Below are 24,426 nucleotides of genomic sequence, written 5' to 3'. Positions count from 1 at the left end.
TCTAGAAAATTGTCCTTTTCATCCAAATTTTCCAGTTTTGTTGAAAATAGGCTTCTGTCTGATAATTTTTAAAAATTTCCTTGGTTTCTGTTGTTATGTCTCCCTTTTCATTTCTGATTTTGTTAATTTGGATACACTCTCTGTGCCCTCTGGTCAGTCTGGCTAAGGCTTTATCTATCATGTTGATTTTCTCAAAGAACCAGCTCTAGTGTTGTTGATTCTTCGTATATTTGTTTTTGTTTCTACTTGGTTGATTTCAGCCCTAAGTTTGATTATTTCCTGCTGACTACCCCTATTGGGTGTATTTGCTTCTTTTTGTTCTAGAGCTTTCAGGTGTGCTGTCAGGCTGCTAGTGTATGCTCTCTCCAGTTTCTTTCTGGAGGCACTCAGAGCTATGAGTTTTCCTCTTAGCACTACTTTCATTGTGTCCCAAATGTTTGGGTATGTTGTGCCTACATTTTCATTAAATTCTAAAATATCTTTAAATTCTTTCTTTATTTCTTCCCTGACAAAGTTATCATTGAGTAGATAGTCGTTCAGCTTCCATGTATATGTGGGCTTTCTGTTGTTTTTGCTGCTATTGAAGAGCAGCCTTAGTCTGTGGTGATCTGATAGGATGCATGGGATTATTTCAGTTCTCTTACATTTGTTGAGGCCTATTTTATGACCAATTATATGGTGAGTTTTGGAGAAGGTACCATGACGTACTGGGAAGAAGATACATTATTTTGTTTTAGGGTGAAATGTTTTATACATATCTGTTAAGTCCATTTGGTTCATAACTTCTGTTAGTTTCACTGTGTCTCTGTTTAGTTTCTGTTTCCATGATCTGGCCCTTGATGAGAATGGGGTGTTGAAATTTCCTACTATTATTGTGTGAGGTGCAGTGTGTGTTTTGAGCTTTAGTAAAGTTGTTTTTTTGTTTTGTTTTGTTTTGTTTTGTTTTGTTTTTAATGAATGTGGATGCCCTTACATTTGGGGCATAGATGTTCAGAATTTAGAGTTCATTTTGGTAGATTTTTTTTCTTTGACAAGTATGAAGTGTCCTTCCTTATCTTTTTTTTTTTTTTCTGCTTTGGTCAATGTTTATTGTCTTTATGAAAAAAAACTTCATAGAAAATTGCTTTAGTTTTCAGCAGCCCGTTCCTGAGCTCTGAGGAAGCTGCCTTCTTTTGAGCAACCCTGTCTTTCTTCTGGGCAAGAGACATTTTGGGACAATTCCACCTCTTCTTATTCACTTCTCTCTTGGGCTTCTTCTCACAGACTGGATTCTCTCGGATTTGTATAAGAAAGCTCATGCGGGCCAGCAGCAGGACAGTGCAATAGGCTGCAGCATAGTTTGTCATAGTTTGTCAGACCGTATTTTGAAAGTTCATGTGCATATGCTGCATAGACGATCATATCCCCTTCTATACGGGCATATGCAATCTGGCAGATGATGTCTTTGTTCGTTACACAAACTATCATCCTGTATTTTGGTGTGTTGTACTTATTTTTGTCTTGGATCACTAATCGTTTCCTGCGTAGTAGTCAGTTTTACCCTCTCGCCGCCTTCTAAATCTCACTTGGTATCTTTTAAAGTAGGCCTTATTCTTGACAACTTTCACGAACTCCATCCTGTGGATCAGAGACCCGCAACCTCAGCTCCACGCAGACCTGCAGAGTCGGCCGCGCTAGGGGGAAAAGCTTCCTTATCTTTTTAGATAACTTTAGGTTGAAGGCAATTTTATTCCATATTAGAACGACTAGTCCTGCTTGTTTCTTGGGACCATTTGCTTGGAAAATTTTTTCCATCCTTTTACTCTGAGGTAGTGTCTCTCTGTCTCTCTGAGGTGTGTTTCCTGCATGCAGCAAAATGCTGGGTCCTCTTTACATATCCAGTCTGTTAGTCTATGTCTTTTTATTGGGGAATTGAGTCCATTGATGTTAAGAGATATTAAAGAATAGTGATTTTTGCTTCCTGTTTTTTTTGATGTTACAGGGGAATTAATGTTTGTGTGGCTCTCTTCTTTTGACTTTGTTGCAAGATTACCTTCTTGCTTTGTCTAGACTGTAGTTTCCCTCCTTGTGTTGGAGTTTCCCATCTATTTTCCTTTGTAGGGCTGGATTGTGGAAAAGTATTGTGTAAATTTGGTTTTGTCATAGAATATCTTGGTTTCTCCAGCTATATTAATTGAGAGTTTTGCTGGATATAATAGCCTGGGCTGGCATTTGTTTTCTCTTAGGGTCTGTATGACATCTGCCCAAGATCTTCTGGCTTTTATAGTCTCTGGTGAGAAGTCTGGTGTGATTCTGATAGGTCTGCCTTTATAGTTACTTGACCTTTTTCCCTTACTGCTTTTAATATTCTTTCTTTGTTTTGCACATTTGGTGTTTTGACTATTATGCCACAGGAGGAATTTCTTTTTTTTTTTTTTTTTTTTTGGTTCTTTTTTTTCCGGAGCTGGGAGCTGGGGACCGAACCCAGGGCCTTGCGCTTCCTAGGTAAGTGCTCTACCACTGAGCTAAATCCCCAGCCCCTAACAGGAGGAATTTCTTTTCTGGTCCAATCTATTTGTAGTTCTGTAGGCTTCTTGTATGTTCATGGACATCTCTTTCTTTAGGTTAGGGATGTTTTCTTCTATAATTTTGTTGAAGATATTTACTGGCCCTTTAAATTGGGAGTCTTTGCTCTCTTCTATACCTATTATCCTTAGGTGTGATCTTCTCATTGTATCCTGGATTTCCTGGATGTTTTGGGTTAGGAACTTTTTGCATTTTGCATTTTCTTTCACTATTGTGTCAATATTTTCTATGGTATCTTCTGCACCTGAGGGTTTTTTTTTTTTTTAATCTCTTGTATTCTGTTGGTGTCTTGTGACTTCTGATCTGTTTTCTAGGTTTTCTATCTCCAGGATTGTTTACCTTTGTGTTTTCTTTAATGTTTCTATTTCCATTTTTAGATTCTGAATGGTTTTGTTCAATTCCTTCATCTGTATAGTTGTGTATTCCTGTAATTCTTTAAGGGATTTTTGTGTTTCCTCTTTAAGGGTTTCTACCGGTTTATCTGTATTGTCCTTTATTTCTTTAAGGGAGTTATTTATATCCCTGTTAAAGTCCTCTATCATCATCATGAGATGTGATTTTACATCCAAATCTTGCTTTTCCAGTGTGTTGGGTTATCCAGGACTTTCTGTGGTGGGAGAACTGGGTTCTGATGATGCCAAGTAGCCTTGGTTTCTGTTGCTTAGGTTCTTGAGCTTGCCTCTTGCCATCTGATTATCCCTGGTGTTAGTTTTTCTTGCTTTCTCTGACTAGAGGTTGTCCATCCTGTGGGCCTGTGAACCTGTGAACTTAGGAGTACAGCACTGTTGGGAACCAGCTCTCTCCGGGCAGGATCTAGGTATGGAGGGCTGTAGGACAGCCTTAGCTCCCATGTGCAGATGGAGATTGGAAGCTTATTACTTTTTAATATGTATTATATGTGTGTGGGTGGGCATGTATGTATGAATTTAGGTTCCCACAGAGGTTAGAAAGAAGAAGGTATTCTGTCCCCTGATAGCTATTGTTACAGGTGATTTCGAGTTAATTATGGCAACCAATTTGGGTCATTTGGAAGAACAGTAAGTATTCTTCACCACTGAGCTGTCTCTCCAGCCCCTTTTTATATTTTAAATAGAAATCTCTAGAAACATACACTTTTTTTAGAGTTGTTTTGTTAGGAAGATGGCATTCGAAAAATGTTTAACTTTTTAGATTTATGTGAATAACTGTTTTGCATACTCGTATGTATGTGTACCACGTTTATGACAGGTACCTATGTAGGTAAGAAGAACACATTGTGACTGGGCTTATGGATGGCTATGAGACACCATATGTGTTCTGGGGAGCTGAACTTCTATCCTCTGTAAGAGCAGCAAGGGTTCTTAACTAATGAGCCACTTCTTCAGCCCCTGTTTTTAAAATACCTACATTTCTGGTAGTGTTGGGAATCAACATGAGTAACTGCATTTAAGTACATGGTGTTTCATAATTATAGGAAGATAGGAAACCTTGAAATATCATCACTGTCTAGTTGAGAGTTCTTAAATACAGTTGGACTTCCATGAAATTTAAAATATATTACATATATTTTAAGTGTAACTTTGTGAATATTTCTATATTAGGGCTTTTAATACATGTACATAATAACTTTTACATAATTTGATATTTTCTACTCACTGATTAACCTTTGTTTCCCATTATAGTGACTTACAAGGAGTAAGAACAAATGCCAAAAGGTCTGGGAGTGATTGGATTCTCAATGGAAGCAAGGTGTGTAGAAAAGCAGGCGTGGGTACCAGTGCCTCAGACTACATCAGCAGCTGTCTGTCTGATGGTGTGATCAGTCCAGGAACTAACACAGGCTTGCTTTAGAGGTCTCAGGACAGTAAGCCATTTACAGATTTTATATGGCCGAATCTGTAGCTACCCTCCTTTGCTCTTGCTACCCTCTGTTGCTTAGCCCTCCACAAATACTGCAAAGATGCTTTTAGCTTCCAAATGACCCTTGACGGACAAAAATGAAAAAAAGGTTTTTGTTGCTACAAAGTGGGACAAATGGTGAGCTTTACTCTGATGAAAGATTGGGTGAGGGTGGCCAAGTACTTGTAAGCCTGAGGACTGGAACTTAGGTTATACCAACCACAAAAGAAGGTATTGTTCCATGAACAACTTTAACCCCAGCACTGAAGGGCACAGAGATAGAGGAGCAGTGGGACATGCGGGCTACTGGCCTAGGTGAAAAATTCAAGGAGAGACCCTACCTTAAAAGAACATGGTGGAGAGTGATAGAAGAGGGTGTCTTACACATGTGTATAGAAAGAAATAAGTACATTTTATTTAAAAAGAAAAAGAGTAAGAGGGAGCTGGAGAGATGGCTCAACAGTTAAGAATATTGGCAGTTCTTCTGGAGAACCTAGGTTCCATTGCTAGTACCCACATGGTGCCTTATAATTGGCTGTTAAGTCCACTTTCAGGGAATCTGGTGCCCTCTTGTGGCCCTCATGGGTACTGCATGCATATCCACAGATACCTACAGGCAAAATGGATCATGTGCACACAATAAACTGAAAAAAAGAAAGCTTTGGGAAAAAAGTTCCAAACAAGTATCAGAAAGTTTCAAGAGGCCCTAAGTACTGAAAGTGTGGATGACAGGATTCAAGGACCCTCCAGTTCTTCTAAGAATCAGCTTACTGATGGCTTTGGAGAGCTCTTCAGGTGGGTGCAGGTGGCTTAAGAGCAAACATATCCCTGAGGAGAGATGTTGCAGTTGACTAAGTGTTAAGGAAAGATGTTTTGGGCTGGAGATAGGGCTCAGCGGTGAAGAGCACTGACCGCTCTTCCAGAGGTCCTGAGTTCAAATCCCAGCAACCACATGGTGGCTCACAACCATCTGTAATGAGATCTGATGCCCTCTACTGCTGTGTCTGAAGACAGCTACAGTGTACTTATATATAATAAATAAATAAATAAATCTTTTTTAAAAATGAGTTTTTTTTTAATACAAAAGCTGTTTGAGGATGGGTTTTATTGTTTGGTTGTTATTATTTGGCCTGTTTCTTTGTTTGAGACAGGATCTTGCTGTAGAGGCCAGGATAGCCTTGAACTCATAACCCTCCTTTGTTATCTGCCTAAGTGCTGGCATTACAAGGATATACAACTAAGTCGTGTTAACTTTGTACAATTTAAAAAAATTTTTTCCACTTTCTTTAAGCTAATGTTTTTATTTTTACAAAGTCAAATAATATTGAGGTACTGTCAGGTTCCTGAAAGTCTGATTTTCAAACTTATATTGTCAGTGTCTAGTAACAGTTTGTTCTCTGACATCAGTAATTCCTATATAGCGGTAGCGTCAACGAAATTTGGGGAAATGTGGAGAACTTCTCATTCTTTGACATGCCAGTGGGCATTGTTAATCTCTTAAGAATTGAAGATAGTATATATTGTATCCTAGAAAATTTCCTTTTATAGACTATCTTGAGTCAATGGTATTGTTCAAATCAACTTTAGGAAGCAGTTACCTAAGTGTTGTGGTATGTGGACTCAGTGGTACCATATGTGCCTTGTATAGGTAAGTCCTGGTTTTGATGTCGCATAAACAAAACAGCTTGTCTAAGCCTGGCATTGACGGTACATTAGGAGTTCTTAACTCAGTTTGGAAGACTGGGAAGAATTTTAGATGACGTGATACTTGAGCTTAGTTCGAGATGCATAGGATTTTCGTTGCTAAAGTTAAGAGTCTCCATGGGGGAGGAAATATGATTGTCCAAGACCCATGGGTCTGGAAGGCTTTGAAATATGTGAGACAAGTGCTTCAGTAGAGCTTAACGGAGGCCAGGAAACAGAGGCAAAATAGGATGAGAGCAGAGGCAGGGGATGTGAGTTACCATCTGATTGTGAGGCCTGATCTAAGGGTTAGAATGTACCTTGAAGCTAGCCGTTCTAAGATGTTGGAGTGTGGTCTTGGCATGATCATACTGCCTTTTAGAGCAGCCCCTCTGAGCACCTGGTGGATGATGGAGTTGCAGTGAGAGCTGTCTTAGATCCTTGTGCAAGCCCTGAGGAGGACTGGGAGGAGAGTTAGTGGCAATAGTAGAAAAGGAAGTAAGCACACTCAAACAGTAAAAGTGGCGCCAAGCAGACTGGGAGGCAGACGACAGCATCGTTTATCAAAGCATTGGGTAAAGTAGAAGTTATGTTGACATTCATTGTTGGGGAGGAGTATGGGGTGGGACGGATACGCTCTGCTCATGAATCACTTTGTGGAATCCAGCAGGTCTAGATTGTATCAGGCAATGCGGCTTAGCTGGGCATAGATGTACACCCCTGTACTCTAGAGGCTGAAACAGAAGGACTTTAAACTCCAGGGCAGCCTGGGCTATAGAACAGGTTCAGGCCATTTGCTTAGTGAGATCCCGTCTCATAAAAATGGGGAAGAGAGAGCACTGGGTTCTCAGGGGGTGACTTGAGGATGACTAAGCCCTGACAGTTGAGATGGCCCCAGGCAAAGTGCACAATGAAGTGTCAGTTATGAAGTGCTTTGGATCATCGGCCCTATTTCCCGTTTAGCTTGTTGTTCTGCCCCACAACTCCCCTCCACACACACCCCCAACTCCCCCCCACACACACCCCCAACTCCCCCACACACACACACACACTTAACCATAATGCTTTCCTTACTTAGAGGCAGACTTGAAAGAAGTAGCCAATCTGTATAAAAATGAACAACAAGGGGCTGGGGATTTGGCTCAGTGGTAGAGCACTTGCCTAGGAAGCGCAAGGCCCTGGGTTCTGTCCCCAGCTCCGAAAAAAAGAAAAAAAAAAAAAAAGAACAACAAAAAATCTTTTCAAAATCCAATCCGTGTAAGAGTATAGTGCCATTTAAAGCAAATTCCCTTTTCCTCTCTGTAGCTCCCCACTAAAATCACAGTTTACTAAGTGGATGGGCAATTTGGCTTTATTTTAAAGACATGATCTATTAGTTTCCTATCACTATGTATTTTATGAGTAGTGGGAAAACTGTAGATATTTCAGTATTGAAGCCTTAGAGACCCCCACCCCTGCTCTTCATTAACTGCCACTGTGCAGAGGCTGCTCTGTGTTTTGGGAGTGGGGGGCAGGGACACTTCTGCTGCCTGTTCTAGTCTTCTTGTGTGTGCTCCCTGAGTATAAGCTTGCACACCGGGCATCACAGTGCGTCTGGATATGTCTGCAGGTGTTCATCACTAATGGCTGGTTAAGTGATCTCGTGATCGTAGTGGCCGTCACCAATCGTGAAGCTCGATCGCCCGCTCATGGCATTAGCCTCTTTTTGGTGGAGAATGGAATGAAAGGATTTATTAAGGGCAAGAAGCTACATAAGATGGGAATGAAAGCCCAGGTAAGCAGTGGTTTGAATCAGACTCTGGTAAATTAACTGTGTTTACTCTCAGTCAGAAAGTAGATTTATACAGAGTTACTCATGGCGTCTCAGGGTATTGATTTCACAAATGACAAGGAAGACTTGTCCTCAGTCATGTCACTGTCTCTGTCATACTCAGCTATGGGAAGGAATCAGGGTGTTTTGTATATCTGCTTTAGAAATGGGAAAGTTGGCTGTATTAGAATAAACCACCTGTTTGTGAAATTTAGAAGGTTTCGAAGTAATGACATTATTTTGGTATATATTACCAGAGAACATGTTTTGCTTAATGTGTGTTAGAAAGTGTAACTTCCCAGGACCTCGAGAACCTGAATGACTGTGTATTGCAGAGAAAGCCACCATTGTGGAATGAGCTGGATTTAAATAAAACTCCCTGGCTCATCACTTATTCTTAACTCCAGGTCCACTCCAGTTTGTTTTTTGGTTCTTCTTCGTTACTGGGTTACTGGGAAGTGAAAGCACTCATTCTCTGCTTGATTCATGTTTCTTAGGACACAGCAGAACTATTCTTTGAAGATGTTCGATTGCCAGCTAGTGCCCTACTTGGGGAAGAGAATAAAGGCTTCTACTACCTCATGCAAGAGCTCCCACAGGTATTAAATGCTTAAGGATGCCGTTTCCAGTTAGATACTTCCGGTTTGATACTTCCGGTTTGATACTTCCGGTTAGATACCGAACAAAATCAGATTACAGAGCCGTCTAAATAGATCCACACATGTCAAGCTTGCGCCACAAAGATCATATTTAAAGTAATTTAAAGTTGCACATAAAGAGGTATCACTGTTACAAACCAGATAAGTAAATAATTGAACTCAGCGGGACCCAACCAAACAGAAGTAAGGACAATAGGTATTCTGTTTCAGTGGTTCCTCAGAATGACCTCGACTTAAGTGAAGAACTTTTAGCTCTTTGTAAAGAAACATCACCAAGAACATTTGGCAGGTTGTAAACAACCGTTAGTCAAAGGTGAGAAGGTTTTTAACAGAAAGGTTCTTCAGGTCACAGTCTTCAGATTTCATGCTTTGGGACCAGAATTTGCCTAATCATTCACACACGCCTATTGCTATAAGTGTGCATTTGCCTTTCGCCTGGCAGCAGCTATGGTGCAAGCTAAGCCTGAAATTGAAGAAAGCTAGTGGCTCCAGTGGCTAGGTAGACTTTAGAAATTGCCAGCATGGTAAAATCTGGCGACTAACGCTATTTTACACTAGTTGGTAGAATTTGAACTGTGTATTTGAGGATGTTGAGCTCCACACGTGTTCTCTAGTAGATGCAATGAGGAAAACCAACCAACCATGGAGTTAATGGCATCTGTGAGGTAAACAGTGTGGTTACAAGCAAAGCACCTTAGTGCTGTTCTTAGATTTGTTTCAATCATCACAGATGTCTGTGGGAGCTTTTTCGTAGAGCTAAGAGGTGAGTTAAAAGTCAATCTTTAGAAGTTTGTTATGAAGATTATTTATAGGAAGTGCTATGAAAATGGTTCACATAATAATGCTTACTACTTAATTTTGGGGTTCTAGGAAAGGCTTTTAATTGCTGATTTGGCAATTTCTGCCTGTGAGTTCATGTTTGAAGAAACCAGGAACTACGTGAGACAAAGAAAGGCTTTTGGAAAAACAGTCGCACACATCCAGGTACGTTTGTCCTTACAGCTGGGTGTTTATGGAGTTAATCAGCTCAGTTGGGTCAGGGCAAAATGATGACTAAGCATTATTTTGATGCAAGGGGTACTAGAAACATAAAGTGGATGATATGCAGAAAGGGATGGAAATGCTAAGATAAGAAGAGGGGCCAGGACAGAGTCCCGAGAACACTGGAAGACTTGAGGCTACACAGAAAGGAAGATCTTCGAGAAGGCAGATCGGGAGAGGCTCACTCATCACAGAAGCCAAGAGGGAAGGACTTCAGTAGGAGGGCATGGTATTCAAGTGTAGACTCCTAGTTTCCATGCAGTCACCATGTTAAGGGAAAGGTAGAAGTGGGACATTGTGAGTGTTGCAGAAACAGCCTTGTAGCAAGTGCAGCTTCTCTCCTAACATAGCTCCTGGGCAAGTTGTGCTCTGGAAGAAAGACTTCCCATTTGTAAATTTTAAAAATGTGTTTGATATGCAAAACAGTGCTGAGTCAATATTAGGAATTCTTGAAGTTTGTAAGACTTGTGTTTATTCACAAGTAGAAATATTTTTCTATTTATGAATGACTTTAGTACCTACCTGGTTTTGATTACTGTGAGGATCATATAAAGTAACAGAATACTGCCTCCATAGACATGTGCAGACACAAACATGCGTGCATGCACACACAAATAATAGGTGTTTAAAAATGTGCTACCCAGATTGCCTGAATGATTCACAAAGCATGTGACTGAACATTAACATTAAAGGAAGGAGCAATTGATCTGTACTGTTGTTCCATAAAAGAGAAGAGTTTGTTTAAAATGCGGTCATGGGGCTGGTTAGATAGCTCAGTAGCTAAAAGGACTTTTCGCTAAGCCAGACAACCTGAGTTTGAGTCCCAGAACCCACATGGTAGGACAGAACTGACTCCTGGATATTGTGACCTCAACTCAGATACCGGTATGATTGTGTCCACACACATACATATGTACACATATGCATGCACACACATACAAGAAATAAATGCATATAATTTAAAATGTAGCCATATGCTGTATAACAGTGTAGTCATCAGTGATGGACTGCGTATATGAATTGATGGAACACTCATAACACAGAGGCTAGAGCATGATGGTGGAGATGCTGGCACACTCTGTCGTCATGCAGACATGTAGTGCATGCATTAGGCAGCATATAGTAGTTGATAATACATTTATTACTTAGGACTCTGCTGCACTCATTGTCATCGGCTGCGTTCTTTCACTGAAGGAAGGCCACCTTAAGCTAATAGATTGTGTTGCAGAATCCTTAGATGTCTTATGCTCACTGTTTCTTGCGCATCAGGATGCTTTGCCAAGCATGTGACCTGTGCCATTTAGGTAATGTGGGCGTACTGGGTTCACACAATGGTGACGTTGTTTAGTGGCCTATTACTCAAAATGGTTCCCCTTGTTAATACATGACTGTACCTCATTTTAACAGCAAAAGGAAAAGTAATCGTATGCCTGTTTTTCAAGGCATGTGTTATGTGTTACCTTCCTACAAAACAAAAGTAATTCAAAAGACTTGCATTAGGTGGCAGTAATAAATTGTCTAGTCAGTGGTTCTCAACCTGTGGGGCTCGTCCCCTTTGGGCTTTTACATATCAGATAACCTGCGTGTCATTTATTTATATTATGATTCATAATTGTCAAAAAGTACAGTTAGGAAATAGAAACAAAAGCATTTTATGGCTGGGGGTCACCACAACATGAGGAAATACATAAAGGGTCTCAGCCTTCGGAAAGTATATGTAAGGTGTCTGTAGATGTGTAGGGGTGTGTGTGTGTGCGTGTGTGCGTGCTCGAGTGTATGTGTGCACATGCGCATGTGCTTGTATGTGGTATATGCATGAATGTGTGTAGGAGGGGCATAGTTGAGGACACATGTCTGGAGGCCAGAAGTTGACTGAGTATTTTCTTCCAATCCTTTCTAGCTCATTTTTGAGACAGGGTAAGAGAATAATCTGGTACTATTTTGACTAGCCAGTCAACTCTGCAGCCCACCTGTTTCTGCGTTCCACTGTGGGGGAGGTTTACAAGAATACACTACCACACCTGGCTTTTATGTGGCTGCTGGGAATCTTAGCCCGGGTCCTCTTGATTACGCAGCAGCTCCTCACTGAGCCATCTCGCCAGCTCCCTCCAGGTTCGGAGCTTTGTAGCTATAATTTCTTTTGAGGAGTTTTTCTTAACCCCCTTGGCTCCCAAGTAACTGCAGGGCATGTCTACACTCTGCTCAAGCCCCTTTCAGCTCCCACATAAAGACAAAGAACTGGGGTTTTTATTTTGTAAGATTTATTTATTTTATATATCTGAATACAATATAGCAGTCTTCAGCCACACCAGAGGAGGGCATCAGATCCCATTACAGATGGTTGTGAGCCACCATCTAAGAATCGAACTCAGGACCTCTGGAAGAGCAGTCAGTGCTCTTAACTGCTAAACCATCTCTCCAGCCCCAAGAACTGGTATTTTTATTAACAGGCTGTAAGCCTAAACTGGGCAGGTTCTGAGCTGTTCTAACCTGATTGGACTGCTACTAGCCAACCAGTGGTCCTTTACTTGTATCTGGGTCTTGCCGTGGCTCGCCCTGGACCATGTGTGTTCTCATGGCTGCTCTCTCATTGTGACTGCACAGTGAATCCTCCTTGTCTCTCCACATGGTTTCTCCGCACCTTCCTCTCGTGGTTCCCTCACTACTCTCTATTCTCCTGTCTCTCGCTGGGACTCCCAGCCTGGAATGGGAAGTAAGTCCTGCCCTCTTCTCTTCTGCCCAGCTAATTGGCTGGTCAACTCTTTATTAACCAATCAGTGGTGATTAAGAACAATCTTTACATAGCATTGAGACCAGAGATGCTTGCCCACACCGTCTTCTACTCTGTAACCAAAGGCCTGGCATAGATATCAGCGTCTTAATACCCAGGGCCCCAACCATCCCCCAACACAGGTTTATATTTTTATGCAAAGCAGCATTGTTTCCTAGTGAGCATATTTTCAGATCTCTGACAATTTTCTTTAACAAGTTTGAGTAATTCTTTCATCGTTCAAGTTAGCCATGCACGCAGAGAATATACAGATGACTAATACTGTTTATTCTAGAGCTGGCTACACTGTTTAGCTGAAATAGATGACTGACCCGTACATATCACAGTATACTTGGCTAAGGGCCACTGTAACATAATTAGATTTCCTTTCTTTTTATAATTCTTGACTCGAACATTTCAGCTTTTTTGCCCACATGGATACATGTCACAAACTCATTTACTTTTTAGACTATAGGTATCACTATAATAATGAAGTACAATTTATAGGTATACTCCATGGTGATACCTCATGATTTACCTTGAAATAGCTGATAAAATAGTACAATTCAGATAATGATGATGATGTAATGAGTATCATTAAGTACTTTCCATGTCTCAGACTCTGCGTTTAATGCAGTTTTATTTTTATAGCTGTATATAGTAGTTATTACAATTAACTTTATTTATAGATAAAGTAGTTAAGGCAGAGAGGTTAAGTAACCTAACCAAAATTACACAGATGTTCTATATCTAGAACTTATAGTCTTTAAAAAAATTTTTTTATATGTATGGGTGTTTGTCTGCATGTGTGTCCTGTGTCCATGGAAGTCAGAACGGGGCATCAGATCCTCTAGAATGGAGTTATGGATGTTTGTAAGCTACCATGTAGGTGCTGGGAATTGAACTCAGCACCTCTGGAAGAACAATCCGTGCGCTTAACTGCAGAGTATCTCTCCAGCCACAGAATGTACATTCGGTATTGCTGTCTTGTCTCTGAGACAGGGTCTTACTGTCTCACTGCAGCCCTGGCTGACCTGAATTTGCTTTGTACATTGGCTGTCCTTGGACTCTAAGAGCTCCACTTGCATCTGCTTCCCAAGTGCTAGGGTTAAAGACGTGTACCACTGTGCCTGGCTAGAGCCTGCGTTTTACTCGTACGAATATCAAAGTGGAAGGTCCCGTTTCTCTGTCGGTGGCCGCTGTTCATCTGTGGGCTTTGAGTGAAGATGCAATGGCGTTCTTCTCTAACTAGAGTGCTTAGTCATTTTCTATGTACATACTGTTGATTTTAGAGACACAAGCTGTTTCGGAAAGAAATAGGAGAAGGAAAAGAATGTCTTTTCCTTCAATGTGTTCAAACAGAAACTGTGTAGTTCCTAAGACCTTGAGTCAATATTAGTTAACAGTAAGATTAGGTAGAGTAGATGGAGGGTGGGGTTTTTTTATATAGCTAAATCATAACATATGCTAATAACAATTCACGGTTTTGCTTTAATGACTACTCGGCTTGCTAACCATTCCAAGGCATGCAAGTGCTAAAGTTTTAAGTTAACTGTCATTTCTTTCTTTCCCCTCCCCCAACCCCCTCTATGGATGTGTGTGTGTGGGGGGGGTATGCACACCCATGGCAACACTTGTGAGAGTTGGTTCTCCATCCTCTCATGGTTCTTATGAACTTCAAGTCATCAGGCTTGTCAGAAGGTGCCTTCACCTGCTCAGCATCTACCCAGCCCTCATTCACAATGTTGAGAGAGATTTTAGAAAGTTTACTTCGTCACCTACAAAGATATCGCGCGCTCGCGCTCCCTCTCTCTCTCTCTCTCTCTCTCTCTCTCTCTCTCTCTCTCTCTCTGTGTGTGTGTGTGTGTGTGGTGTGTGTGTGTGTGTGTGTGAGAGAGAGGGGGGGGGGGAGACAGAGACAGACAGAGACAGACAGAGATGGGCTCATAGAGTACAGACTGGCCTTGAACTCCTGACTCCCTACCTCTGCTTCTCCAGTGACACTGTGGATGGCTAAGATTCTCTCTAAATTCGAACTGCAGTTTTTACTGCTTGCAAATACTGGTAACCATTAAAGATGCTTTTGTGAGCATGTCGCTCATTCATGAAAAGCATGCTGCCGGTATCGGGTGATGGTTTCAGAAAGCCTGGCGCTGTCTCTGGTGAAGCACAAAGGCCAGTTCTGTTCCCTGGTCCCCAGTCCAGTGCCAAGAATATGTAAATATTTAATCTCTTTATCTCCAGACAGTAAATCATGACTGCATTGGTTATTTTTAGACCTCTGGACCTACTGGATGTGCTGAAGTAAGAATTTTAAGTGAGCCCATCCTGGCCTGAATTTTAGTTTTTAACTTCAGCTTCTAGAAGCACCAAATATTGGTATAGAATAGCTTTCCTATGAGAGAGATCTTGATCTTTTCATATTCTAATAGTGCATAAATCCTCACAAGTCATGTAATATCATACGGGGCAACAATTCTTGAGAATTGTCTGATATCCTTGCCCTACCCCGAGATTTTTCCCCTCATGAAATGTTATGTAATGTCCTGGAATTAAGACTTAGAAGTCAGAGTCCAGGGTTTTCTATGTCTATAGAAAAATTAGTTAACCGATCTCCTTCATAGTTTTCTCTTTGTAAACTTGAATGTGTAAGGTGGAGTGAGGAACTTTATACTGATGAAAAGGTAGAGATTTGGCCAAAGGAAATATAGATCCAGTAGAAAAGGATATAGAAAAAAAAATGGATGTGCCAGCATCCTCCAAATCAGAGACCAGGAGGCTCAGGTGGATTCCGGGTGCTTCCAGTCTCACCACTGCTTGGTGTTGGGATCATTAGATGCCAGTTACACTTTCTTGAAGAGAGTGGAGCAAAACCACAAGACATTTCCCCCCTCCCCCACACACAGGGTTTCTTTGTGTAGCCTTGGCTTTGCTGGAACTGGCTTTGTAGAAAAGGCTTGCCTGGAGCTCACAGGGTCTGCCTGCCTTCGCCTCCTGAGTGCTAGGATTAAAGTGTGCATCACCCAGCTTGATACTTGGACGTTCATCAGCACAGTAGTTACTATGCCCGCGAGGTATCTGTCCTTCAAAGTTACTACTCCATCAGACACACCTAACTCCCACTCAGGCCCACCACTTGTCTATTCCCATTCTTTGATTTTTCTGGCAGTGGAAAAAGTCAAAATTGTTCCCAGCCTTGCACCAGTCACATTGAAACTTCAGTTTTATGCTTTGAGCCATAGCCACGAGTATAAAAGACGATCCAGCATTCTCTGAGAAACTATTTCCATAACCTCCTTTAAGAACTCAAGCCCTCCTGTGGACTCAGCAGAAGTGCATAAGTTCATGGCTGTGTATATAGTGCAGTCCTAGGGGGACCGGGCTCCACATGTGTGCCCACTGTGGGCCAAAATGGGTGTCTTGTGCGCCCCATAGACGAATGATGGAAATTGTCTCTGTTGTAATTTTCTTAAGGAAGTTAGTGGCAGCTGGCCATGGATGGGTCGCAGACCTCAGTTAGAATAGCCCTATTTGCATTTGGAGACTCTACTCAAGTCCATGCCTGTTTCCAAGAGCTGATGCCAGCAAACAGACGCACACTCAAAGCTCAGGGTGTGAGAGCCACCAATCAGTGAAATAGAACTTGACAGAGGGAGGCCAATCAGGAGTAATAGAGAATGGTGTAAATGGAACGATGTCCACGCTCACTGTTGGCTGCAGCAGGAGAGGACAGATACGTGGTTATTAACACTTAACAAATAGGACCACTTTGAGCTACCTGGAGCTACGTGAGACACTCTTCTGAGGGATGGGCGAGGTTAGAGGTTACTGGAGTAGGATCTCTGGCTAGTCATAGTACTGTGATCATTAGCATAATAAATATTTGATGATGTGTATGTGATTAGATAAATCCATTAGATTTAGCTGGTCCCTCTATCCTGTTCTGTTACTTTAAGGCAGAGACACAGTAGGGAAATGCATATCCTTACTTTCATTGATGCAGAGTAAACCCTGTTTAACCTCCAGAGAAAAAACTGGGTGTTTTGACAGCTCCTACCACGAGATGGTGCTCACACATTAAATCATGATGTTCTTTAAGCAGTGTCCTTAAACCACAACAGGTATTTACCTGCTTTTATATCATTTGCTAAGATTCAGGGGTTTGGGTTTTGGGTTTTTCATTTCAGTTCATGTGAAACCCCCCACAGTTTCACTTCGGTTTTGCTTTAAAATCTTCTTCATATGTAACCAGTTGAGGTGCTGAGTGGAAACCTGAACTTCTTTTTTTTTTTTAAGATTTATTTATTTATCATTATATATAAGTACACTGTAGCTGTCTTCAGATACACCAGAAGAGGGCATCTGATCTCTTTACAGATGGTTGTGAGCCACCATGTGGTTGCTGGGAATTGAACTCATGACCTCTGGAAGAGCAGTCGGGTGCTCTTAACCGCTGAGCCATCTCTCCAGCCCCAAACCTGAACTTTTTAACGTGCTTCCCCCCCCCCCTTCATCTCAAGACTGTGCAGCACAAACTAGCAGAATTGAAGACGAACATATGTGTTACCAGAGCTTTTGTGGACAGCTGCCTACAGCTGCATGAAACCAAACGTCTGGACTCCGCCTCCGCTTCCATGGCGAAATATTGGTATGCACATTATTATAATTAAAGTGTGGTGTTGGTTCAGATTACTGTGAAATTCCGCCAGCCTTTAAACTCAACCTCGAAGGCATTTAAGCAAGCAGTCTATAAGGGACAAATAGAAGTAAAAATTTAAAAAAAAAATTTTTTTGGAAAGTCCCATCGGGTCTGTTTATAATATCCTAAAAATGACTCGAGTTGGTATGTAACTCTTAACTTGTTATTAAGAGTAAAATATTAAGAGCCCCAAGTAGGATCAGTGAGTACCTCACTCAGAAAAGAGTTTAATTTTAAATTATCTGAAGAATGGCAGCAAAGTGAGGCAGAAAGAATAGAAGGATGAAAGTTGGGAGGCTCGCAGCGAGTTTCGGTCCAACCAATAAGTCCAACTGAATTTAATTCTCTAGAGGCTTTATGTTATCCGTGAAGTGTCTACGTTGGATAGAATGTGAGGTGTTTTGCAGATCTAAGAGAAACACTGAAGTATTGACTGTCAGTCAAGTCCGATTGGGTTTAGACGGGTTTACGGTTGAATTAAGAGTGATTAACAATGGGTTAAAGATGACCTGGAGAGCGCAGGACCCCTGTAAAGGCTTTAAGCGTTTTAACATGCAAGTTCAAATCACATGTGGGATGGGATTGGTTTTCCTTAAAGAAGAAAAAAACCACTCATCTCACTAGCCCAGAAGCAGCCTAGAAAAATTCCCATTGTTATTTATTAACTCCAGTTCAGCTCAGTCATGACTATACAAGGGAAATACACAGAAGGGTGCTTTGTGTAATGATGTTATAATGATCAGATGAGGAGATTAAAAAAGAATGTTAACAGGAACCTGCACTTTGGTGCACGGAGGAGGTGCGTTTTACATTCATGAAAGTTCTTTGGCTTACAGAAAAAGGTGTTTTAGGAAGAACATTTTACATAGCTTATGTTCTTAAACATACCAGGCTATGGATATAATGGTGCTGAATATTAAAAGATAGTTTAAATTGTTGAGTGGTGAGAAAGCCTTTTTTAAAACATTTATTTATGTGAGTACACTGTAGCTGTCTTCAGACACACCAGAAGAGGGCATCGGATCCCATTATAGATGGTTGTGAGCCACCATGTGATTGCTGGGAATTGAACTCAGGACCTCTGGAGGAACAGTCAGTGCTCTTAACCGCTGAGCCATCTCTCCAGCCAGAGAAAGCTTTTGTAAGGCCAGGTTTCAGGTGTCAAGGCTGGCCTCCTAGTTACTGTGTAGCAGAGACTGACCTTGAACTCCTCTTCCTTCTGCTGCTGTCTCCTAAGTGTTGGGCTATCTGCATGCATTGCCCACTTGGTTCTGTGAAGGGTTTGAACCTAAGGATTTGTAAGTAATCCACCAACTGAACTGCCTTTCTCTGCTTATTGTTTTGATCATTTAGGGCATCTGAATTACAAAACACTGTAGCTTATCAGTGTGTTCAACTCCATGGAGGCTGGGGTTACATGTGGGAATACCCGATTGCAAAGTAAGTATGGCACATCTCTAAAACTTCTCTTTTCTCTTTTCTTTTCTTTCTTTTTTTCTTTCTTTTTCTTTTCTTTTTTTTTTTTTTTTTTTTGAGATGGGATCTTTTTTCCATTTATTTATTTATTTATTTATTTATTTAACATTCCAGTTACAGCCCCCCTCCCCTTCCTTTTCTCCCAGTCGCACCTTGAGAAATCCCTTCCCCCATTAACACCTACTCTCTGAGGAGAAGGGGAAGAGCCCTCCACACCTGTAGGTACTGCACCCTGGGACATCAGGTTGCAGTAGGATTAACCACATTTTCTCCCCCTGAGGTCCAAGCAGGTAGTCCAGCCAGGGGAAGGGGATCCAATGGCAGGCAACAGAGTCAGAGACAGCCCCCCTTCAATGTTAGGGGAACCACATAAAGCTTCATGTCTGCTACAAATGTGTAGGCCTAGGTCCAGCCCATGCATGCTCTTTGGTTGGTGGTTCAGGCTCTGTGAGCACCCAGGGGCCCAGGTTACTTGATTCTTCTTGTGGTGTTCTTGACCCCTCCAGCTTGCTTAATCCTGTCCCTGACTCTTGCACATGACTTCTTAAGCTCTGCCTAATGTTTGGCTGTGGGCCTCTGCACCTGTTTCTATTCGCTGCTGGATGAACCCTCTCAGGAGACACTTATGCTAGGCTCCTGTCTTTCTGGGTTTGTATTACCACACTCACGATGATATTTTCTAGTTCCATCTATTTGCCTGCAGATTTCACGATGACTTTATTTTAATGGTTGAGTAGTGGTCCATTGTGTAGATGTACCACATTTTCTTTATCCTTTCTTCTCTTGAGGGACATCTAGGTTTCTTTCCAGCTTCTGGCTACTATGAATAAAGCTGCTATAAACATAGTGGAGCATGTGTCCTCGTGGTATAGTGGGGCCCTTTTTGTATATGTCCAGGAGTGGTATAGCTGGGTCTTCAGGTAGAACTATTCCTAAATTTCTGAGAAAATGCCCAATTGATTTACAAAGTGGTTATGCTAGTTTGCACTGCCACCAGCAACAAAGGACTGTTCCCCTAGCTCTACATCCTCACCAGCATGTGCTGTCACTTGAGTTTGGGGTTTTACTATATAACCCTGTCTGACCAGGCTGCCTAAGACTCACAAAGATCTACCTGCCTCTGCTTCAGTACAGGGGTTAATGATGTGTGTGTGCGCGCCACCATATCCAGCCTGTGATGCTTGATCAGCCTCTCTGTCTGTCTTTCTGTCTTTCTCTTTCTTTCTTCCTCCTTCCTTTCTTAATTATATTTTATGTGATTTTTTTAAATTAAAATGGATTTTTTTCATACAATATGCTCTGATTATGGTTTACTCTGTCCTGACTCTTCCTAGGTCCTCCCCACCTCCTCACCCACCCAAATCCACAAGCCTTTCTTTCTTCTTTTCCATCTCCTCACGTTGATGCTTTTCTTCAGGATATATGAAGGGAAATATCTTTACTGTAATTTATATGTCATGTCTACAAGCAAAGTAGATCTAAAGTCTGAATTTTCAATTAATATATTATGCAAATAGAAGCGACTTTATTTTATAAGCTTCTCATTTTATTTTTAAAGAAAATAGAGAGTTCAACATACTGTTAAATATGATGTTTTGCTTGAAAAAAACATTTTTAAAAATTAATTCCTTAATTTTTTCATACCCCCCCCCCCCACATACACTGCATTACTTTGTTTGTACTGGTGTGACAAAAGTGACTGAAGGGAGAAGCGGGTTTCCTTTGGCTGTTGGAGGGTCAAGCCCATCACAGTGGGGATGTTCTGGCTGCAGGAGATTGCAGGTTGGCCCTGCAGTTCCGAAGCAGAGCATGAAGGATGCAGCTGCCTTTTTATGCAGCCCGGGACCCAAGCCTGAGGAACAGTGCCATCTAACTTTGGAGTGAGTCTCCTACCTCAGTTAACCCACACAAGAATCTTACAGGCGTGCTCCCAGGCTAAGCTACTCTAGGTAACTCTTCATTATTACACCTGGAAGCTTGTGCCTAGGATGTTTGCAGATGTTGTCAAGTTGATAATCAGAACTGGCCATCGTCGGAATTGAATTCATGGCTGTGCATGTATTAGGCAAGCATTTGCCACTGACCACCATCCCTCGCTTCTCAAAAGAAACAGAGATAGCAATACAGAGTGATCCACTTGCATAGTAGAAGAGTTAACATATCACGCTTTAATTATTTATTTTGCTTGAAAAATAAGGGTTTTTTTTTTTTTTCTGAATGGAATTTTTATGATGCTTCCTTTTATGGAGTTAGACATCCTCAGATCAAACAGTGGCCGCTACAGCTGGAGTGTCTTCATACGTCTCCCTTCTTCATCGTCCCTTCTCAGACTCTTGTGTCCGCCTCACGTGTTTCTTATAACCTTAGAAAATCTATTCCTCTTACTTAACAGTACATTCAGCTCATGAAAATTGCCGAAGGAAGTTTTCGACAAACACTTATAATGTGCGAGGAGGAATGCTTCCAAAGACTTCCCTGTTACCTGGGTGCTTTGTGTACTTAGAAAAAGTGTCAAGGACATAAACACTGTTAGCCCGACACGTTTGAATTCCTCATGCCAACAAGCCTTGCTAGGGCCATTCTGTGCGCTCCTGATCCTTTTTGAGGAACATGAGCTGTTTTTTTTTTTTTTTTCCTGCCGTCTCCTTAAGACCAGAAGCTCCTCTGGGTACAACCTGCTAACGCTATAGGTACCACACAGCATGGAAGCTTTACTCACCCGGTGTCTATAATTTACAGTTTCATAAAACTCAACGTCAATCAAGGGTTTTTCTCCTTTTGAGAGAATCTAAGCGTGAAATTGATTTTTTTTTCAAATAACTCATTTGATTTAGACTTCCAGAGCTACCTCCTACAGCCCTCACTTGCTCACAAGCAGACTTCCTTTTAAAAGCCTGTGTAGTCCTGAAGTACAGATTTGAGTTTTGAATTATGCTAGCTCAAAGGTTACCGTCAGTGGAATTTTTCCTGCGCATATTTTTTTTTGAAGTACTCATCCATCTTATAAGAGGGCTTTGGAAGCGTAATGATAATGGATGTTTATATCTCTGTGTGTGTAAGCTCTTGTAACAACTGCTGCTGAGAATGAAGGCATGCAGGGCTTAGTTTATGTTCTAAGGAAGGCAGGCTGACTGGAGCAGGGGGCACTACCCTGGGGATCAGGTTAGAGTGTAGCATAAACAGGGGTGTGTGTTTTCTCAGAGTTCCTTGCTTTTAAATCAGTAGCAAGGAAACTTGTGGATTGATAATTATAATTTCTGCTTCCAGCTCAGGAGGCTTGAACTCCTTTAAGTTATAATTGCCTTTTTTGGCTGGGTTGCCAGTTCAAAGAGTATGTGAACCTTTATCTAGACAGCTCTTTCTGTCCCCAAAGATATAGGAAATCCTGCTATCACAAAAGCCAGTTACTCTTAGATAGGATGTGGCTATAGTGTACAGACTTTGATTTAAAGAAATCATCCAACTTTTGATTCTTTTACCCGCTCCAGAATTAGCTACGTTATTAGTGTGGGGATGGGGCAGGGGAGGGAAGCGATAGAGAATCATTCAGTCTGAAGCTTTAGAGGGTTAACTCTTGGCATGTGAGCTGATCTTAGTTGTATTCGTTAGTTTTAGCTTTAGACCCCTGGAGATCTCTCAGCCATTCTAGGCAGAGAGGCTGAGACAGAGAACGTCACTGCAGTTAAACATTTCCCTGCTGCTTTCCTCTGTTAATGTTGGTAGAGTAAATTTAATTAGTAACTTATGAAAGCTCTGCTGGTCTGTCATTACATACCCTGGTAGAACTCCTTTAATGTGAAAAATAAATGCCCAGCCCAGCTCAAAAATGTCTGAGGCATTGGGATTGTCCCGGTAGGCTGGAATGCCAGGAAAGTCCTCAAAAGGTGCGAGTGCTTGGCTTTGTACAGAGGAACAAAATCTTCCTGGGCCTGGGAGTAGGGTTTATATATTTCAAAAATTACTGAGAGTCCTCATCCCCTATATGATGCAGCTCATCGAATAGTTAAATATTCAGTGAGGGCCCACTTATCTGCACGGTACCCTGATAAATATGGAAACGTGTACGCTCAAAGGTAGTCATATTCTGGGAAACTAACACATTTTATCTTAGAAATTAAGTAATTAAGCCCCACTTTTATATTTGAGAAAGGCCTGTAGAGTTTCCTTCCATGAAGAGTCTGGAGCTCTATAACTGGCTGCACAGGACTGGGACAATGAGAGTGACCTAATAAAAGTTTGCTTGCCAAAGAGGCGAGACGCCTACATTCTTGTTCCAGCCTCACTGTTATCTGTTATGTCACCAGCAAATGGTGATCACTAATTAGCAACTGCATCAACCTCTCTCTGTTTTTTCTTTTTTAACTTACAGAGCAGTCATATTTACCCTCTGGGTTCTAGAGAGGTAAAGGGAAAGAGGAAAGGGTGAAAACGGATACGTGGTTGTGGTTGCGTGGCTATTCCCATAGCTGTCAGAGCGAGTCCTTGGGCTGGGCACTCAGTAGGGGAGCTCTCCCCTATCAAGACCCTGAGCTCAGTTCCTGTGTTAGTCAGACTTCTCTCCCAGCTCCAAAGACAGAAGAGTGAAGTCCTGGCTAAGTGTTAATGTCTGTGTGTCACTGAGGGCTCAGCCCCAGAGGATTTGAATCCTAGCTGAGGCCAGAGTGGTTATTAATCATTTCCCCCAGAATGAGCTACTTGTTAACTTTTTTGGGGGGGAAAAGTAACTTTTTAAAACACTAGGTAGTGTTGGTAGTGATGAAATGAAAAGGAATGTCTGGAAATAAGTAATTTATTATTCTTCCCCTCTACGGTCAGTGGATTTCAATTTTCTGGGGAGACTAAAAGAGAATACACTAAGACGCTCCATGCATTCTTTTTGTTTTTTGGTTTTTTTTTGTTTGTCCCACCCCCACCCCACCCCCCCGGGGCTGGGGACCTAACCCAGGACCTTGCGCTTCCTAGGTAAGCGCTCTACCACTGAGCCAAATCCCCAACCCCCGCTCCATGCATTCTTAAATGCAGACATTTTCAGTTGCCGCTTGTTATATATGGTCAGCTTTACAAAGCTATGTCAGTGCGTGTTGGTTTGAATTGTACTGTCTCAGCGGCTTCTAATGTATCTACCTAGCATGAATGCTGTACACGAAAATCTGTTATTAATAAGTCTCCTATTGTTTAGAGTTCTTTAAATAACAGTTATCTGCAAAGAGAGGATTTGAAATTTCTACCATTGTTATGTGACTTAAACCATCTCCTAATTTATCTAGAGCCTACGTGGATGCTCGAGTTCAGCCGATCTACGGTGGTACCAACGAAATCATGAAAGAGCTGATCGCAAGACAGATCGTCAGTGACAGCTAGACATCTGCCTACATCCTGAAATCCTACTACATCACAGCTAATCCGGATTCAAATATACTTGAGATAAAGTGGAACCTGGAAGGGGGGGGGTAGTAAAGCTGGTTTTATGTATGGTTGTTACAGAGAAAGAAATAAAAGAATTATAAAGATTGACACAGGGAAAGAGAAGTTTTTGAGCGAAGAGTCTAAAGTTATGCCATGAAAGGTGTGACCTTTTTTATGCATCTACTGTGAATATTAATTTTCTAACTGGGGAGCCTTTTAATGTCTTTCTTGTCTTTCAAATCCTGAAGAGCATAAATTGTTTTCATTCTTAATAGGGCAGGAATAATTTTATAATATTATAACATTAAAAATACTTATAAGACTTTGGAAAGGAAAAATAATTGTAACTTATATAAGGCCATTTCAGCTACTTTTTGCCCCATATTCCCCCAGAACATTGGTTTCTACCATGTTACCACCAACCCCATGTTTTTTTTTC

At 41.5% G+C, this 24,426-nt stretch overlaps 1 protein-coding gene across 1 annotated transcript in view; it reads left to right on the top strand.

The window, feature by feature from the left end:
- The window catches only part of Acadl (acyl-CoA dehydrogenase, long chain), a 37,449-nt gene extending 13,355 nt beyond the window's left edge, over nt 1–24,094 (top strand). Inside the window, 7 exon segments of the mRNA NM_012819.3 lie at nt 4,227–4,293; nt 7,736–7,900; nt 8,434–8,535; nt 9,466–9,579; nt 16,927–17,054; nt 18,459–18,545; nt 23,849–24,094. Coding sequence (NP_036951.1) covers nt 4,227–4,293; nt 7,736–7,900; nt 8,434–8,535; nt 9,466–9,579; nt 16,927–17,054; nt 18,459–18,545; nt 23,849–23,942 — 757 coding nt within the window. The 3' untranslated portion in view covers nt 23,943–24,094.
- The last annotated feature ends 332 nt before the right edge of the window (nt 24,095–24,426 follow it).

This window comes from Rattus norvegicus, chromosome 9 (genome assembly GCF_021556685.1).
Source record: "Rattus norvegicus strain SHRSP/BbbUtx chromosome 9, alternate assembly SHRSP_T2T, whole genome shotgun sequence".
Taxonomy (NCBI): domain Eukaryota; kingdom Metazoa; phylum Chordata; class Mammalia; order Rodentia; family Muridae; genus Rattus; species Rattus norvegicus.
The sequence above is the reverse complement of the archived record's forward strand: the minus strand, read 5'-3'. Positions and strand labels throughout refer to the sequence as shown.